Source organism: Ovis canadensis, chromosome 24 (genome assembly GCF_042477335.2).
Source record: "Ovis canadensis isolate MfBH-ARS-UI-01 breed Bighorn chromosome 24, ARS-UI_OviCan_v2, whole genome shotgun sequence".
NCBI lineage: Eukaryota > Metazoa > Chordata > Mammalia > Artiodactyla > Bovidae > Ovis > Ovis canadensis.
Genome location: NC_091268.1, coordinates 37,695,961 through 37,716,546, shown reverse-complemented (window position 1 = coordinate 37,716,546; position 20,586 = coordinate 37,695,961). Strand labels below are relative to the sequence as shown.

The following is a 20,586-nucleotide window of genomic DNA, read 5'->3' as shown; positions in this document are numbered from 1 at the left end:
ACGGAAACCAGGAATTATCAGTAACTTACCAGATTTGCTTAATGTTTGTGGACCAACAGAGCTGGAGCCCCACGTGGATGTGCTGGATGCCGCAGCAATGGGTTCGCCCCAGCTAGGCCCACTGTCTACGGGTTTACCCCAGGCTGAAGTACCATTATCCACAGTTGTGGCTGGAGTTGAAGTCTCCCCCCAGGGCTCACCCCAGCCTTTAGAAAGTGTGGGAAAAGAAGTCATCAGCAGGTTGAAGGGGTAATAAGGAATACTTAGGGAACAAAAGAAGACCTTCACATTTGTGTATTAAATAATGATGCTGTGATGGGCAAAAAGGATGGCCTCTGTTTTAGGTAAAGACGACAAATAATTTTCCATTATTATAATCCAACTATAATTTTTTTTCACCTCTTCTTTCAGAATTGCCCTCAAGGTGCACAGCAGATTCTTTTGAATAATCTTAATTATGGTAAGTCATCCTCCTTTGAGGATGAATTTAATTCCTATAAAAGCCAAGTCATTCTGAGTCAAACCTAGTCAAGCAGGTGATCAAGCTGGCTAACAGAATGTGCATAAAACTTTTATTATAACTACAACCTTTCAACATCACTGTTCTGGAAAATGTAGTTTAATATAACACTAATGATAGGTAGGCATCCTACTTGTATATGCTGGACAACGCTTCTTAAAATTTATTAGGCTGTCCAAAGCCAACCGTAATCAACTAAGGCTAAGCTAAGCCATAAATACATTGTTTTAAAAGAACCACAACAGCCTTCCCCTTAGATACACACACATTTCTTCTTAGAATTAAATCTAAATTAATAATACTCAGAAAAAAGAATTAGGCACTGAAATGTTAGTTCATGAAAACACTTCTGTCTCTACATCCAACAGGATTATTATTCAACGAAACCTCCATTAAAAAGACAGCACATCTCAATGACAACTAGTGAAAATGTCACTGTCACACGCATACACGCTGTATTCAACATGCCTGCTTAAATAAATCCCTTCTATGGCCAATTACAGTATCTAGATTTTTAGAGGACTGTACTTTTAGGTACTTGTTTTATTTCTGGGGATAGTCAAATAATAAAACCAAAATGTTAACGGCTCAAGTCAGAAAAAGTGAGATGAGGAAAGTGCACAGTATTCCCACTTGACGTCCCTTTTCCAATCCTGCCGTCTATAACTTTCTGGATAGAGAATGGAGTACGTGGGATTCACAGCCAATACTACCAAAGGCAGAGCCGCTTCCTGACAGTAACACCTTCCCCATAATCTTCTTCCCTACAAACTTCTCCTGGATTAGAGTTTAAAAAAAAAATTGGTTTCTGTGCACATCCAAAATCAGTAAATTGAAACAAGGCTCCTGCGACTATGAAGCACTATGAGAAATAATCAAGACTGCAGAAAACGAGAACTTACCGGAGCCACCGCTTGCCTCTTTGTTTGAGATGGTACCTGCAGACGGTAGCAACTGGTGTACCTGTGCTTGCTGGTCTGAGCGGCTGCTGCCATTTGGGACGTTTTTGTTCCACATGTTCACATTTTTGTAGTTGTATTTGCTGGGATCTCCCCAAGCTGAAGTCCCATCGTCAATCTCCATTTTGCGACGTATGGATTCTGGGGATGGCTCCTCCCAGCCCGTGGGTTCTTCCTCTTTCGCTGGGGCTGGCATAGGTCCTCCCAGCCAGCCTGTACCAGGAGGTTTGCCTGTCGCCGGCGGGATGCCCCAAGATCCGACAATGTCTTGTTGCTTGTTCCAGTCTGGAGAACTGACCGGCTTTGATGAATCTCCCCAACCTAGAGACTGATTAGACTTTGGAGGGTCTCCCCATCCCTGGGAAGGATTCGGTTTAGAAGATTCGTCCCAGCCTGATGAATTATTTGGATTAATGTTATTTCCCCATGTAAAAGAACTGGTTTTACCGAGTTCATTCCAACCAGAAACAGACCTATCACTGTCACTACCTCCTGAGCTAGACTTCTTGTTAGCCTCTCCCCAATGGTTACTCCTTGAAGTTTCTCCCCAGTTATCACTGGCAGAGACGGACCACCCTTGGTTTGACTTTTGTCCATCACCCCATCCCTGTTTGTTCTTTTGCGAATCATTCCATGCGGACTTCTCTTCTTTGCAGTTCCCCCACTGATTGCTCTTGACCATTCCTGTAGCAGCAGAGTCATCTTCCCATCCCCCCTGGCAGCTTGAGCCTTTGGAATCTCCCCACCTCAGAGCAGGTTTGGGATCTCCCCACCCCGATACAGATGAGGTATCATTACTACTAGGGCTAGTCTTATCTACACATGCCCCTGAGTTAAAAGTCTGTGTTGCAGAGCTTCCCCAGGCCTCTGTCCCATTGTCAGTCTTTCTCTCCCCTCTAGGTGATGTTTCAGTATCCCAGGCAGTATTCTGCTTAATAGGAGTCTGTCCCCAGCCAGAGTTGGACAGGACACGGGGGTCTAAGTCAGTTCTGTTCACAATGCTTTGGAGTAACGTGTGCTGGTCCACTTTTCTTCTCTCTCTGCTCTGATTTTCCCCAGTCACCTTCTCCTCGAGGCGTCCAGTGCTTTCTGTACTACCTTCGCTCTCCACTGCACCTCCCGTTTTGGCCCACACGCTGTTTTGCTCATTCGTCTGAGATGCGGCAGCGCCCTGGCCCTCTTCCTCAGCAGACTTCCACCCGTTTGTAAGCTTCTTACCGCTGCCATCCACACTGTCACCGGGATGCTGGGTGCTGGGCAGTCTGTTCCACTCCACGCTGGGCATATTAGCGCCGGTGTTCTGTGCAGGGGCTCCCCATCCTCTTCGACTTGCTCCAGGATTTGCACCGTTTCCCCAGGAGGCACTCTGGGAATTCACTGCTCCGGACTCCCACACGCCGCCTCCTTTATTTGTGTTAACTTGAAAGTTAGTGCCCACAGGCCCGTTTATGCCAGGCTGCATTAGAGTTGCATTCACAGTGTCACCATTAGCTTGGCCATTAGGGCTTGAACATTTGTCTCCAGAGTAATTAGAACCATAGGCACCCCATGTAGTACCGTAAGAGCCTCCACTTTTTGACTCTCCATTGCTAAGGTGAGAAAGGGAAGTGCCGTTTACAACCGAGGGAGCCTGTATCTGAGGATGATTCATTGTGCTCACACGCCAGGCCCCTGTATTACTAGGCAGTTCATTATTCTGTACTGAACCGGAGTTTGGTAAACTAGAGGTCATAAAGTTAGTAGTGTTATTTGGTCCAGTCATTTCAGCGGCAATATTTTGAGGTTGACCACTGAATGAAACCTTCTGTGTACCACTTACTTCAGATTCACAAGTTTCCTGAAGGCTTCCCCAGGTACCGTGGGTGGAAGCACCACCCACTTTAGAGTTAATACTCTGATTGTTAGGCATCTGGCCTAAGGGACTGCACTGAATATTGATGCCAGAACTACCACTCCCTACAGGCCCTTTTAGGGCAAGTCCGTTGTTCTCTAATACTGGCCAGGCACCATGGTTGCTAGCTGAATTCAAAGTGCTTGGATTTAACCCTCCATTTGATGAAGAACTTACAGTGCCCCAAGCATTCATCTTATTGTTGCTACTTTCCGATTTGCTTTCAGGAGCATCCACAGAGGCCTGACATGTGCTTATTATGGCTCCATGGGAAAAGCCCCACGGCCCAGTGCTATTTCCGTGGCCCACATTATTGCTGCTGCTACCAACCACAAACTTGTTCTGGGATCCAAGTCCAGCGCTATTCCGAAGGCCATCATTTTCACCACCTGTGCTCCCTGAAGCCATGATAGTGATGGGTCGCTCTGATTCAGAACTGGAGGCAGAATCAGCATCCATACATTCTGAAACCAACTCCGGATCACTGCCAGGGGCTGAGGGCCATGCTTCTTTCTCAGGGGAGTCGTTCACAACAGCATTCTTACAGTTTGTACTAGAGTCACTTGTAGACGACACAGGTCCCCGCTCTGAATTTTCATAATGGGATCCTAAAGTATTGTGGTTTATATCTAGAATAAAGAAGAAACACACAAAAAATCAAGTGTTTGGCAAAATGATGAATATATTATAAATGTGTATGGCTCCTCAACAAAATATAACGCTTGGCAATATAATTACAAGGGCACTGGTTATATCCCAGCCACCAACTTTCCGTATTCAATAATTAATTCCACATAGGCAGGAAATTTGTTGCTTGGTTCATTATGTTATTCCAAGAGCACAGAGTAGTACCTGGAACATAATAGCTCCTCAATATATATGTGAATGAATGAATGAACATATCAGCAAATAAAGAATTTGGAGTCAGGAAGAACAAGGTAGAAATGATTTATTAGGACGATGGAGCAACCTAGGCTTGGAGGCCCAACCTCAGAAAGAAAGGGGCTGGGATGCAAATGGGAAATGACAAGTGGACAGGCCAAACTTGGTGAAATGTACTAGAAATATATTAGGAATCCTTTTTTATCCACATGTTTTTAGAATAGCTATTTCACACAACTGTTTTGGGTATTATAACAAGTTTGTAAGAATTATAAAGCCTTTTCCATTATATTTGCATTTCATTAGTGTTCAGATTCAATCTGAAAAATACAGCACACAAGTAGAAATATTGCCTTCATAAAAATGTGTTGAGTCATGTTTATTAGAAGACAACAAAAAACAGTTGATATGCTAAAGATCAAAGTTATGATTAAAAATTCAACTGCTGACATTGAAGACATTAATGACTAGTCATATAATCCTATAAACTTCAGACTTATTGGTATGTATTATCATCTAGTTATTTTATTGCTTATAAAATTGTCCCAAATGCATCACTCTCATTCAGTTTAAAAATCTGGTTAAGTTAGGAATCTTCAGAGATAAGATGTGGGCATTTAGACTGTCCTCAGGGGGTTGTTCATATTGTAGTTCTTTACTACAGTAGTCATCAGCATCATATTTAGTGTTTGTAAGTAATACATATGCTTAAGTCATGTCCCAGATATAATGAACCAAACACTAGGTGCTATAAGCCCAGAAAGTAAAATATCACTCATTGTGAGGGTATAGTGAAATGAAAGTCACTCAGTTGTGTCCGACTCTTTGCAACCCCATGGACTGTAACCTTGCCAGGTTCCTTTGTCCATGGACTTCTCCAGGCCAAAATACTGGAGTGGGTAGTCGTTCCCTTCTCCAGGGGATCTTTCCAACCCACGGGACAAATCCAGGCCTTTTGCATTGCAGGGGGATTCTTTACTGTCTGAGGAACCAGAAAAGCCCACGAGGGTATTGCTGATATGGAAAATCAGATTCAACATGCATCATTATTTCTCAAAGCATAATTGCTAAGCAGCAAAAGGTGAAGAGCTAGAACAAGTAGCAAAAAACAAGGGGGGGTGGGGATTAAACAGAGACCAAAAACGTATACATAACTCATGAAATGTATATATTTTCTTAGAAGTTCTCTAAGTGCTTCTGACTTCCACTCTCTAACTAAAAATTACTTGGCAGTTCGAAGCTTCCAAGGAAAGCCTTTCATCTTTCAGTGCCCACGAGGAGGATTTTTCTCAGGAAATAAAGGACACAAAAACATCAGTCTCACTAACAAACAGTGCTTGCACTGCTGGCAATCATTCAGCATGCTGGAGCACAAGCTTTATGTGGAATACTGTCACTGAATCCTTGAAACAGCCCTAGAGTAGGCATTACCTTCCCTTTACAGATGAAGAAATGGAGGCTCAAGGGCTGTAGAAAATAAGGTGAGAAAATCAGAATTCATCCTAAAGTAAAAAAGCAAGGTGGCTCAGAACATAGCTGGGACTCTAGAGATACCCAGACTGAAGTCTGTGTAGCAGCTGTATGACCAAACTAGTAAGATGGGAATATACACAGTACATACGGACTTCTTTACCTGGTTGTTAGTTAACCTAGTTTCATACGTAAAGTATGCAGCTCACTGCTGGCTTCAAATAAGTGCTCTATGAAGGGCAGTTTGGTGCAGTGATGCAGAGTAAAACTCTCGAAGCCAGCCTGCTTGGGTTTAAAAGTCACTCTGTTATCTACCAGCTGTGTGACTACAGGTAAGACCCTCAAATCTTCCTGTGCCTTGGACTCTTCATCTATAAAGTGGGAATAGTAATAGTAGTTACCTCACAGAGTTGCAAGGATTAAATGATTGCTAACTAAAATTGCTTTGAACTGTATCTGATTCAGATACAAATGAGGGCCATTAGTTTTTCACTAATTAATGTGTATCAATGATTATCATCATTTTCAGTCCTATCTGCAAAGTTATTCATTCTACCATACCTCTCTCATAAAGAGCAAAGTTAAAAACCATACACCAACGTGCTTACTTTAAATCTCTACTTAGATATCTCAAAAAGGTTGTTAACTCCTAGATTATACCTCCACAGGCGCCTCCTCTCCAAGGAAAAAGCAAGCCTGCTTCTTTTCCAGTTTTCTTCATCTTGGTAAGTTTTCTAAAACCTAAGATTTACCCTTGATTCTTTCCTGTGAATAGCAAATCCAGAACATCAGCAAGTCCCAAACCTTCCACTTTTCTCCAAATCTAAAACAGTCAAGCCATGGTCTGTAGCAAAAGTACTTCTGATCTATTATTTGCGTGCGTGTGTCTTGCCACTTCCCAACAGGAATAAGAAAACAAGACTGAGAAAGACAGACAAAACTACCCAAGTTGAAAACAAAGGAGTGGACCTGGGATTTAACAGTGAAACATAATCAGCATTCCCCTAACAACAGGGAAAAGACAGGAATCTGTTATCAGCACAACTACTCAACTTTGTGCTAGAAGCACAAACTGATGAAATATAACCCCCCAAACGAGGTCAAGATAGTAGAAAAGGAACAAAAAGGGTTAACATGTAAAAAGCCAGTTTTCCTATGCACCAAAAATAACCAACAAGAAAATGGGATGGAAAAGGATCCAAATTATAGGAACCACAAAAAGTATTAAGGAAGCTTTGAAATAAAGTTAACAAAAATATTCGATTAAATTTTATTGTAGGTCATAGCAGATAACCTGATTAAATATAAACTTGCTCCTCAACAGGAAGATATAACAACATTCCTTCTGAGTTTAATTATAAAAATTTACTAACAAGAGTCAGTAATTTGATTAAAGAGATATAAAAATTCACATAAGACATATAAATAAAATCCATAATCCACTTTTATCATGCACTAGTTAAACAGCACTGTCCTATCAGAGTATGTAAGAACAGAAAAATTAATCCAGAAATGGACCCACGTATATTATCTAAGGTTATATGCCAAATGTTAGTATTTTAAATCACCCAAAGAAAAGGAATATTCAATACTTTTAAAGATTTCCTAAATGAGATGATCTATCAAAAGTAAATCCAAATGATTCAAGTGTTAAAGATGAAACCACGAATTTGTGATGAGAATTTCGTATACATAAAAGCAAAGAAACCATTATAAAAAAAAAAAACTTGGCTATTTACAAGAAAGGTAAGGTTTTTTTTCTTTTTTTTTTTAATGTCTGAATACATCAAAAGCAAAATGCCCCAGAAAACAGCAGAATACACTTTGCAAACCAATCTTTAATGGTAGCGAAACTTTCTCACAATCTGGCTGGCCATGACCTAGTTTTGGAGGAGATTATGGTCCATACCTGCCTTTTGCTGTGTATGCCCATGTATTTTAGGAAAATAAGAGATGCCATCAGTAATTATTAGCTAAAACTCTATTTTTAATCTGGAACATACTTGATACTTTCCCAAAAACATAAATTAAGAGGCTACCTCAAAAAACTGCATTTACCAACGATAGGTCACAAAGACCACTTTTTGTTATGAAAAACACTTCAGCTTAGACAGAAAAATCTGTGTGTGGGGGGCGGGGGAGGGCGGGGCGGGGCAGGGGGAGTGGGGTGAGAAGTGCAGGACTCCTCAGCGATCATAACTAAAACATTTCACAGTTGGAGACTACCTCAGAATTGAAAGAAGTCAAATAATGCACTTCCCTTAACACACAAGGAAGCCAGAATCCACCATTACAAATGATCTGGAAGATAAACATACAGCAACATTAGTAAGTAGAAGATGACAGTCACGCTTTCCCAGGAAACTGAGGAACAGGGAGACTGTAAACCCCTGCGCTGGTGGGAGGAAAGTGGACAGTTCAGTTTCACAGTGTAACGCAAAACACAAAATTTAAACCAAGATTTGGAAGGCTGCATTTAACTGAGAAAAAAACATGTGAAATCTAAAATCAGCACCCCACTCTCAAACAAAATTACGATAGGAAGACTGAGGGCAGCTCTGGTACTATACCCCGAAAAGAGTATTAAAAAATAAAAGGACAAGCAGAACCTAGAAAAATGGTATAGACGCTTACTTGCAAAACAGAAATAGAGACACAGATGGAGGGAACAAACGTATGGACACAATGGGGGGGGGGAGGTCTGGGATTGGCATATGTATATTACTATGTATAAAATAGACACCCAATGAGAACTGACTGTTTAGTGCAGGGAACTCTACTCAGTGCTCTGTGGTGACCTAAACGGGAAGGAAATCCAAGGAAGAGGGCATATGTATACTCGTGGCTGACTCACTCTGCTGTACAGCAGAAACGAACACAACATTGCAAACCAACTATATTCCAATTTTTTTAAAAGTGGGTGGGCTGGGAGGGAATTCCAGGCAGTCCAGTGGTTAGGACTCTGCATTCTCATTACCAAGGGTCCGAGTTCAATCCCTGGATGGGGAATTGAGATCCCATAAGCCAGGAGGCATGGCCAAAAGGAAAAAAAAATAAAAGAAGAATATAGCAGTGTATTACACAGCACCTATTCACAAAGAAGATACATGGGGTAGAGCAAAGACTGGTGAGAATTCAGGGGACTGCATAATTCAGTCATGAAGAATTTAGATCCAGGAAAATTCATACATTTTTCTAAGTTAAATATGTATCATGTAACAAACGAAATAGCCCAATATATGCTTTCTGCCTTAAAGACTTCCAATCTCACCAGAAAGCAAGGCCTTACAGCATTTCCAGGAAGTATGAGATGTTATCATTTGGAATACGAGAGAACTTCAGGGGCACAATTTCAAATAGCACTTGAGCGAGAAAGTGAAAAATGTTTTCCTTAGTTATTCTAATCTCTAGTCCAGGGGCTGGCAAAGGTTTTCTGTGAAGGTCCAATTAACAAATATTTTAGGTTCTGCCAGCCAAACAGTCTCTGTGGTGACTACTCTACCACAGTAGCTGGAAAGCAGCCACAGATAACATGTAAACGAATAGGTGTAGCAGCCATCCAGAGAAACAGGCTGAGAGCCTAGGTTAAAGATGGTTATAGACAGAAGCAGTACGACAACCAGAAGCAATACATGGATTCTGACTGGCTTCTGGTCTGAGAGATGGAGTCTGACAGAGCTACAGAAGAGCTGCTGCATGTCTGAACTGAGTCAATGGCGGCAGCAGCGCAGAGGAGGGAGCACAGCCAAGAGCTGTTCTGGACTTAAAGCCAGCTGGGCATGGCAAACCAGCAGCCTGTGAGACGCGAAGAAGAGGGAGTGTGAAGCATGAGCTTAAGATTTCTAGACGGGTGAGTGGATGAATGGGGGTGCCAACCTTTCAAGCAATGGGATCCAGAATGAAAAACCAGTATGCGGCAAGATAACTGAGTTCAATTTCAGACATGTTGAGTTTGAAGGGCCCAACAGTGGCTGAAGACATCCAGAAGACATGAAACCTAAAACTGGGGAGAGAGATGAAACAAAGCCATAGGAGGGAAAAAGGCTGAAAACTGGTCAAAGGAAAATCAGAGAATGAAAGGGCTTTAAAAAGGAGAACATGGTCAATGATCAAAAAAAAATGTAGATATCTATTAAGATAAAAATGGGTAAGTCTGTTTTTTTGGAAGTTTTTTGGTAAGTCTGCTTTTTAAACCACAATTAAAAATAAAAAAGTCTGGATTTGGCATTCAGATCAGTGACCTTAGCAAGAACTATTTTAATCAAGTGAGCAGAAGCCAGATGACACAGGACTGAAGCAATGTATTAGAGAGTCTAAGGATAGATTATTTTTTTAAGAACTCTAAAAGAAAGTAAAGAGAAAGTCTACAATAATCCCAAGAGAATGGGAGATTAAAGAAATTTCTTTTAAAGATTATAAAGACTTAAAATATGTTTACAGACCATGGGACACGCTTAGAGCAAGAAGTCACAGGACAGCAAGGATGTACATTTACTGCACTAAAAAGACAGTTGAGCACAGGTCGGTGGACAGTATTCTAACCTTGAAACATTTCTGGTAACAGTTTTTTCATTAGAACAGCCCTAATTTTTAGTAATTTATACTTCACACTTAAGTTTCTTTAAAAAAAAGAAAGAAAGAAACACAGGAAAATCTATAGCATTAATACAAAAACGTTCACACACCGCTCACCTTAGGAAATATACTACTAACAGAAAACTCCTGTGTACTTTCTCTTGATTATATCTCATTTCTCCCACAGTAGGTAACTGAGTAATAACCACACAAAATGCTGTATTTGAATTCATTCATATGCAAGGCATAATGCTATTTTGCAAGCTTCTTATTTTATATAAATGGTGTGTATGTGTGCTAAGCTGCCTCTCACTATAAACCAAAACACATTCTTGGTACCATCTGCAAAATTCTGAATACAAACTACGTATCACAGGATACTGCTGAAAATCTCCCTCTTTTGCTTAAGGGTGATAGTGGTGTCCTCGCTGTATAGAAGACTACTCTATTCTTTAAAAAATTACCTGGAGGAGTAATAAAGGTGAAGCGCAGTGAACGGTGAGGCACATAGGTGCGTGTGCATGTACATGGTCTACCAACAGCAGCTGGATTTGAGGCGAGGGCATATGAGTGTTTGCCCATCGACTTCAGTTTTCTGAATGTGTCATGTCAGCTGATGGTAAAATGTGACCTGGAACGCTCTGGCTCACAAGAACAACACTGCCGCCAGCCCTGGTAAAGCACATTAGTCCCCCCAGACTCAAGGGTTATTTGGGGAGTAGGAGGGTCTTACACCTTAAGGCTTTAAGAAATCAACTGCGAGAGAGTGGCTACTGCAACCATCACTACGTGCGTGCGGCACAGCCACAAGCTGGCAACTCCACCTGCAGAGCTGTGCGGTTCAAAGAAACTTAAATGCATACATTTACCACAGTTCCCATGACTTCTTTTCATCCTTCACTCTACTTACCTGCTAGCCTATGAAGGATTTAGTTGTGTGACCTCTAATTTAGACTAGGCACTAGCCCTCCTCTTCAGTGCAGTGAATAAGTGAGAAATGCATTCTGTGAAGCCAAGGCAAGTGAAACCAGCACTCCTCATCTTTACTATGAAAACTTTTAAGTAAATTTCTGTGTGCTACTGTATGTATCAATTTAAATGTCAAATCTACTCCATCACCTCTCTCTGGTCAGAAAACTAAAAAAGTCAAATACAGACAGACAAAGACAGTCAAGGATGTGTTCCCACATTTCTGAACTACATATAGTTTCACAACACGCCGATTATCAGATTTCTGGGCTATCGTTCATGTTATTTATACTGTCTAGTACACTGCTCTTCATTGATCACTAGGCTATTTTCTAATCTGTAAAATGAAAATTTAACATGTTAAAACAGTGTGTGGGTCATAAGTACCCCATAAGGGTTAGTCAGTCACTATATTATTACTGTCACTATTATTTATTATTAGCCCTTCAGGAGCCAGGACTGATCTAAGAAGTCCTCTCTAATAAACAGATACCCAAGGCTCCATTATGTTTCTATTATCATTCCTAGTAGCACCTACAAAAATATTTTAACATAAACATGAAACTACACTGGTAAAAGGGGACTCACAAATGTTTAAAAAAAGACAAAAGCACAAGTCTGGTTCTCTTGAAGAATGCTTTGCTTGCATCTTCTGCATTCTCTGTTTTGGGATTTAATTCTAAATTTTAGTCAGACTGCTGTACCCATCTTGTTCCCATCTTAGCCTCCACATTAACACTGTCCACCTTTGTGAACCTGTTTTAGAAACAGGCGGGATATCCTTCCTCCTCAGCCCTTTGCTTTTTTGAAGGCTTCTTCCTATGTCCACATCTTAGGCTTCTTTTCACCTGAATGTATACGCGTGACACTTTTGGGTTTCCTGACCCATACTGATCTTTGAGAAAATTCTTGTACTCCCATTGTTCCCATTTCAAAAACAGCTTCGCTCTTTCATGTCCCCAGTTGAAAAAGCATATTCAACATGTATTTCCTAAAGTTACTATCCCACTTTCCTGTTTGTTAAATATGCCACCATTGCTTAGCTTGCAGTAGGTACTCAAGAATTTGCTGCATATATAACCTCTCTGAAGTCTTAACTACAATGATGTTGATGATGCAATACAACTGCTTCCAAGCTGACTTCCTAGAGGAACTTCAAACTGAATTATTAATTGCTTGGCATTAGATGTAACATGTCTCAACCAGACTCTTCCTCCTGAAAAGCACAGGTCCTTCTAGAAAAGTCTCAGGGAAAATAATTCATTCAGTGCACAAATATCTGACCCTAAACTAGCTGCTTTAACATGTCACATAGCATAATTGTCAAGGCAACCTTATGGACTGGGCATTACACTTCACAGATTAGCAAAGACGGTCTGATAAGTCATTTGGCCAAGCTTACTCAGTGATAAGTGTGTAGGGGTAAGTATTAACTCAGGCTGATGATTTAAGTTTGCACCCTTTCCAATAACTTGCTTCTCTAATTACCTATGCCAGAAAATCACATGTGTGCCCTCTGCTTCCTCACCTATCATAACCAGTAGGCTGCCAAAGCACGGCATGGTTGCTACGTGCACAGCTTTGGAGTCAGACAGATCTCAGTGTGAGTGCAGGCTCTGCTACTTATTAGCTGTGAAATACTGGATGATAAAGTATAGAGCAGTTCCTGGTATGGAAGAGAGCACAGAGGCAGAAAGTGAGTAACTCTGCCTGGGACAGTTAGGAAAGGCTTCTCAGATGAGACTTGGACACACGGAGCAATTTAGTGACCTGCCAAGGTCACACGCTGGTATACTGTGGAGCCAGGACTTAAAAAACCAGGTCCATTTGGCTCCAGAGACTCGGGCTGGTTACTGGTCTGCTACTGCTTTCATGTGTGGGAATCTTGACTATCCTCAATTCTCTACATGGCTTGGGATAAAAGCATCAAAATAGTTCAATAAATGAATGGACAAACCAATCGTCAGAATACAGGGAAATAATCTGGACTCTGAGAAAACTAATCACATGCTAAACTTATTTTCTGCCTCACAATCATTAATGAGCTAAGAAAAGCCACTCTGGGATAATAACCAAATGCACGTGCTCTGAACAGAACTTTCATGGGTGGTGGTCTTTTTTTATGGCACGTGGTAACCGATCTCAAGCCATTTTTGTCTTGGTGCCTCAGTTTCCTCTACTGAAAAGCAGAGATAAGAACAGCTGATACCTCACAGGGTTGTTGAGGATTAAATGCAGTTAATATACACAACTGGTTAGCATATAACTTCAGCTCTATAAGCTGTTTACTAAAATGAGTTAAGATCTGAAGGGAGAGTGACAGTTAACTTACAGGAAACATTTTAAGATTCCCCATTCACAAGTTCCTGCATAGAATTCTTACTTTACAACCCAGATACTGATGAATACAAATACATCACCCAATAGGCATGAATTTATAAACCTGCTACACTGCTAACGATGATAGTTGGAGTCTCGTAAGAAATGCCTTCTCTCACCTGACTGGTTTTTGCTGATCTGCACCTCTCCGTTATTTTGTGGCTGTTGATTTGTTAAAGCACTGCTTTCTGACTGGCTGCTTAACACTTTAACAGCAGATCCCAGGTTTGCTGCTATGACGGGAAAATGCTGACCCCTCTTTAGAAGCTGCTTATGTTCCTGGTGGCGAAATCGAGGTGGTACTTCCCGGGGATACCGAGGCAAGGCCTGTGGTGGCGGCTGCGGCTGCTGTGGCTGCTGCGGTTGCTGCTGCTGCGGTTGCGGCTGCTGCTGCTGCTGCTGCTGATTGCTGGCTGTGGCTCGCTTGGCATTATTATTAGTGCTGGTTGCTGTGGAAGTGCCGTTATTAGAGTTGGCAGGCTGAGGCTGGCTTACACTGGGCTTTATCTGTTCTGGCACTAATCCCAACAAAAGAAAAGGGGTGGAAAAGATTAGCCAGTAAAGTGTACCTCCATTGCAAGCCATCCAAGCAAAAAGGCCCCAAGGAAAACAATCCTAAAGGAATAGACTCCTTATGTGTGCAGGGGTATCCTCATTCCCAGGCTCAGTTTTCTTGGGAAGGATCACTGCCAAGCATCAGATTTTTACTTCAGCTACCTACCTATCTGATACAGGAATGGACAGCTATCAGCATTCCCTGTCCTGGGTGACAGCTCAGCTCACCACCTCTTTCCCTCGTTCTCTCTGATTAGAGAACAAGCACTGATCGTACAACTCTGTAACTCACAGTGACTAAAAGAACAAAGTTGACAAAGTTTTGGTAATCCCTAAAGAATCTTCAAGTCCTGGGTGACTGTTCTGAATTTGCCTCATTCTTAATGCATTTGATCCCTAGTTTTCATCTTTGAAAGACAACACAAGGGTAAGGGCAGAAAATAATCCTGCTAGACAAGGTTAACACTATTTTTTGTTATTAAAATGTAAAATCTGAATCAAATAAGAAAAATTCAGAAGAGGGACAAAATACAAAGATCATACAATGAGATCTGTGAGACTAACCTAAACTAGAGTAATAATTTGAATATGCTGGCTTAAGCAATTCGGAGAAACACAATCTGCCTATGGTACAAACAGTTGGAAACTACAGTGAATTTCTGGACTCCTAAAAGAGATTAAATAAGTTAACTGGTGGAAATACTCTAAACCAGGGAAACCATACCCAATCTCTAAAACTACAGAGAGGCAGCATGGTCTATGAACTTTTGGTGCCAGATAGACCCAGGTTTCAATCCCAACGATGCCTTAAAAAGCCCGGACAAGCTGTATAAACCTGAGCCTGTGGTCTCCTCTGTGAAACAGGGTAACACCTATTCCTCACAGAGCTATCCTACGGTTGAGTATGTTAATAATGTTTACAGAGCACCAAACATAAGGCTAGGCAGCATACTCTGGTTTACTGTGCTTTGCTTGATCACACTTCGAAGATACTGCATGTTTGTATGGAAAGTGTGTGGCAGCCCTGCACCGAGCAAGTCTATTGGCGGCATTTTTTTCCCAACAGCATCTGCTCACTTTGTCAGTCTGTCTCACCTTTTGGTCATTCTCACAGTATTTCCAACCTTTTCATTATATTTATTATGGTGAACTATGATCAGTGATCTTTGATGTTACTGCTGCAAAAAGCTTGGGACCCACAATGGCTCAGCTAATGATTAGCATTTTTAAAGCAATAAATTATTTTAAAATTAAGGTATGTACACTGTTTAAAGACATAATACTATTAAATATCTTAGACTACAGGACAGAGTAAGCATAGCTTTTATATGCACTGGGAAACCAAAAAATTCGTGACTTGCTTTATGGCAATATTTACTTTATCGCAGTGGCCTGGAACCAAATCTGCAGCAAAATGCTTATACATAGTGTCTACTTTTAAATGATTGGCACAATATCACTTTATTCTTTTGTAGCAATTTAATCAGCTTTGCAGATGCCACTGTCAAATAAACAGTGATTCATCTCCACGTGATTGGTGAGGACACTGAGAAAACTCTTCAAGAGTTAAGAGCACCAGGCCTGAGACTAAAACAGCCCTGCCACTCATGAGCTAGGTTATTTCTGCATCTTCTTCCTTGTCTATATGATACAGTGTTGGTCTAATACCCAGCATAATGTAAAGACTCAGTATAACAGAAGCCATTACTGCAGCCTCCAACAAGAAATAGTCATCAAATACCTACAATGTATATGATTCTGTGATAAAGTACTGGTTACCTAGATTGTTTCCAAGTCACTCAACTTCCTCTTACAAGCGCTCAGATCTACAGCCGCCTCTCATTCAATGGTCTAGCCTTATTATTGTCTTCTTTCTCTGAACAGCTGGAGGATTTAGTTTATATTACTGATACCAATATATGATCTTGACCTCTTGTTTTTTAAAAAATCTGACTTTGACTTTTCTAAAGTAATACAAAAAAATTGTAGTTCAGGAAGAATTCCTTAGATTACAAATATTCCAACTATTGCTTCAAAGTCCTTCTATTCTTGACGACTGGAAAGCCTCTTATTAACAATTTGGGCCCAGTGTATTATAGGTCTAATTACTTTATGTATGAAAATTTTGCCTCCTAGACAAGTTAATACTCTTAGAATGTAACAATAATGTATATTCCTTGGTCGTGAGGAAAATAAGGAAGTGCTACTGCTACTGCTGCTGCTAAGTCGCCTCAGTCGTGTCCAACTCCTAGCGACCCCATGGACTGCAGCCTACCAGGCTCCTCCATCCATGGGATTTCCCAGGCAAGAGTACTGGAGTGGGGTGCTGTTGCCTTCTCCAAACTAGAATATTCTAATATATATCTGAAACCAAAAGGATCAAATATATGTTAACTATGATATTATAAGGCAGATAAAAACTCTTAACTCCATTTTTACATGCCTAATATTGAGCTCAGTATGGTATCTGGCAATTGAATGTAACCTTAAAGTTTTATAGTTACCTACTGCTAAAAAGTAAGTTTGTCCACCACTTTATTCCTAAAGGGAAAAGACTGTGACAGCAATTTAATACCCAAAGAAGATGTTTTATATGTCAGATAGCAACAGGAAAGTGTTCTTTAATACATTCAAGAAAGTAGGAAGATAACTTACATAAAGACACGTACAAGAACCCTAATGCTACTGTAGAAGCAAGTAGGAATTCAGAAGCAGTATTACACTGATCACCCAGCAACCCCACACTTACCTCAAAACTTCAAAGAACTCCTGTATTTTTCATCAATAAAGTGCCATAGAGAAAAAGAGGCTGAAATATTGATAGATACTAGTCTCTAGGGCCAGAAAACTTCAGTGATGCCAGCAAAAAACACTGAGACGTAACTACTGATTATAAAACTAAATAATCTGAAGTCAAGTCTCAGATGGAAACTTGGGATGTCGTAGTAAAGAATAAAGGAGCTAACAGTGCATGGGGGTGTGCCAGGGTACGGGTGGGGCTGTGGGGTAACAGAAATAAACATGAGCAATTTTGGCTACTGTCTACGTGTAAAGCTTAGATTAATCATGTCAGTAAATATCTGAACCACTAGAAGAGGGGAAAATGACAAGACCATTCAACAGACACAGAAAATGCAATAAAGAGAATTATTTTAAAATTGTGCTTAACATGAAATACAAAATGAAATGCCAAGCATAAGCTTCAGAATATCTGTAATCACAATAAAAATGTGAATGGTTAAATTAACTAGTTACTAAAGACCATAAAAAGGGTTAAGAAAAGAAAAAACAAACTTAAGGGATACACTTTGCAAAAATCACTCCTGAAACAAAACAATTCAGGAAAACTGGTGGGAAAAAGTACAGAGACAGATACACTAACAAGAGATGCTAACAAAATTTAGACGAAAGCACACGTTTAAAATTCAAAGAGAAAGCATTAAAAAGATTTTGCATAATGATAAAGAAACCAACTAAAAAGAAACAACCAGCTAAGAACCTTTATATACTAAATCTTAATATCAAAACACGCAAACCAAGTAGAGACAGAAAAGAAAAACTGAAAAAAAAAAAAAAGGCAAAACCTTTTTGACAATTACTCATGAAATAGTCAGGAAGTGCATACACAAACCATTCAGCACTGAAGAAAATATCAATGAATTACAAAAAGTAGGAGTAATACAGAGGATATTCCTGGACTACAATGTAATCACACTAGAAAAACTAGCAACTAAAATTGCCTTATTCAAATAAATCTTGAGTTGAAGAGGAAATAAATACCAGGACTTTAGAGCTATCAAAAAAAAAAAAATCATGAAAACAATACACACAATAAATTTTAAGACATGACTAAACCAGGGAATGAGAATGTGAAGAAACCAACTCAAGTTAAAAATCCAACAGAAAAGAAGAGGTAAGACATTGGTAAAGATAAAAACAGAAACCAGTGGCTTCAAACATGAATCGATAAGCAAATAAAGATTTAAATATATGAGACAAATATTTTTAAAAGACTATAAACAATATATGCTATAGTTTTATACTGATCTGAAATATTTTACACTGTTGATTCAATTTTTTTGAAATGCAAAACAGTGAACCAATAAATCCAAGGCATGATTCTAAGAGAGAAGTAAACAACCAGTTAACCTAACTTTTTAAAAATGTAAAAAATGAGATGATTTCTAAAATTAAGATATTTCTTTAGGCTCAACTTATAGATAATTAGAAAAACTGGAGGAGGTAATTATTTACCACAAGATTCCAGAAGAGGCAGAAAAGATAGTCTAATTAGCACAAAAGAAATGAAGAAATTATTAAATCATCCATGAGGATCAGCTAGTTTGATCAAAACTACCATGCATACTTCACTTTTTAAAAAGCTAGCACACTGTTACAGAACATATCTCTAAATCAAATGCTATTCAAATTGTTGTAGGGCACAGCATAAGATCGAATACCAACATTAACACTATTACTAATACATCAGACAAAATTTTAGTAATCCCAAACAATGGGGGAAATAGAAGAAATATAAATAGTACTGGGGGAAAAACACATAACTTCATATATAGAGAGTCTGTAAAGACAAGATACTATGTGTAATATATACCAATAAAACAGAAAACCCAGCTAATGGCTTGGCAAACCTTTTCTGTAGAGGGCCAGACAGTAAACATTTTAGGCTTTCCAGGCCATACAGTCTCTGTTACAACTACTCAACTCGCTGCTGTAGCACAAAAAACAGCTACAGACAGCACGTAAATGAATGGATATGATTGTGTGCCAACAAAACTTCACATAAAGAAGCAGGCAGTGGGCCAGATTTGGCCTGCAGGATATAGTTTTCCAGTCTCTGCTCTACAAAATATAGTTTCCCAAAATGAGCTCACAGAGGAGTAGAAGATCCTATGGTATAGTAACGGTAGAGGACATTAAAAGGTCCTGCAAGATTTACCTCTCTAAAAAGCACTTGGTCCAGATGACTTCACAGGGAGTGTGTGTGTGTAAATAAAGTCCTCAAGAAACATGTATCTATCCTGCATAAACTGTTACAGAACAAAGAAGTACAGGTTCAAAAGACTGGCTGGGTTGGCTTTGAAACTTGGTAGCTACATGACCATGGGCAAGGTATCTATTCCCTCTGTACCTTTTCTTCATCTGTAAAATACAGTTAAATATTAATACCAATACCTATAGGGTTTTGTGAGGCTTTAACACAATAATGGATGTAAAGAATTATTAATAAAAACTGTATGTGGCACATGATTAGTATTCAACAAATATTAGTGATTACTATTACCATTTAGGTTAAAAAGGTAGATGAACCCCAAGTTTCTGGCTTGAAATTTGAGTAGAGAGTGGTACCATTTACAAAGATATGAAATAGAGAAAAAATTAAATCTGGGAAGTATGTGTGAGAGAACGCATTCAATTAGTTTTTGTTGTTGTTGTTAGGTTTATTACTGTAGGACAGCCATTCTTAAACTTTTTGGTTCAAGACCCCTTTACAATTTTAAAAATATGGAACACCAAAAATCTTTCATTTATGTGGGTTACACCTACAGATATATACCATGCTAGAAAATTAAAGAAAATTTTAAAATATTTATTAAATCATTAGGAAAATCCTTTATATATTAAAAGTTCTTTTTTCAAAAAAAAAAAAAACTATTTCCCAAAAAAAGAAGAAAAAAAAAGCATGCATTGTTTTATATTTTTGCAAATCCCTTTAACATCTGCCTTAACAGAAGGCAGGTGGATTCTCACAACCACTTCTGCATCCAATTGGTTCTGATTTGCACATTGTGTGCCCTCTAGAAAACTTCACTATACACTCATGAGAGATAAGTGAACTAGACAAATAAAGTCTTGCTATTATAATGGAAACAGTTTTAATCTTGTGGGTCTCAAGAGAACTTCAGGGAGCCTCTCATGTGGCCTCAGGTAAACTATGAAAACCACTGCTATAGGAATGCTGAGTGATTGGGAGCAAGATGGTTCTAGAATTCAGTAAAAGTTTGAACTTTCTAAAAATATGGGTTTAGCATTCAACATACAGGTAGAAAAGGAAGCTATGAAGCTGTAAAATAAGAAATGGCAAGACTTAGAAAGAATAGGTTAGACTCATCAATTCAATCATGCAAAAACCCAACTAGTCTCCTTAAGTGTTGATCCCACCCTACCCTCTTTTCCCAAACCTCTGCCCTATATTATCCATATTTTTAAAGTGCTCTCAGAATTAATGCAAAGTCTTTAACACAGCCCCTGTTTACCACTTGTCCAGATTCATAACCCTGCTATATCCACATACATCTCCTCTTCTGCATCAAATGTCAACGGTTTTCCAAAAGGTATCATGCGCTTCTATGGCATTCCTTTCTTCA

At 39.6% G+C, this 20,586-nt stretch overlaps 1 protein-coding gene across 4 annotated transcripts in view; it reads right to left on the bottom strand.

Moving 5' to 3' along the window:
- Nucleotides 1-20,586, bottom strand: part of TNRC6A (trinucleotide repeat containing adaptor 6A) — a 97,930-nt gene that overhangs the window by 30,986 nt on the left and 46,358 nt on the right. For 2 of the 4 annotated variants that reach the window (XM_069570369.1, XM_069570371.1), the window contains 3 exons: nt 13,765-14,163; nt 1,423-3,999; nt 30-206 (listed from right to left, as the gene is read on the bottom strand). In XM_069570369.1, coding sequence (XP_069426470.1) covers nt 30-206; nt 1,423-3,999; nt 13,765-14,163 — 3,153 coding nt within the window. The remainder of the gene's footprint in view (nt 1-29; nt 207-1,422; nt 4,000-13,764; nt 14,164-20,586) is intronic. The other 2 variants (XM_069570370.1, XM_069570372.1) reach the window with 1 other exon arrangement.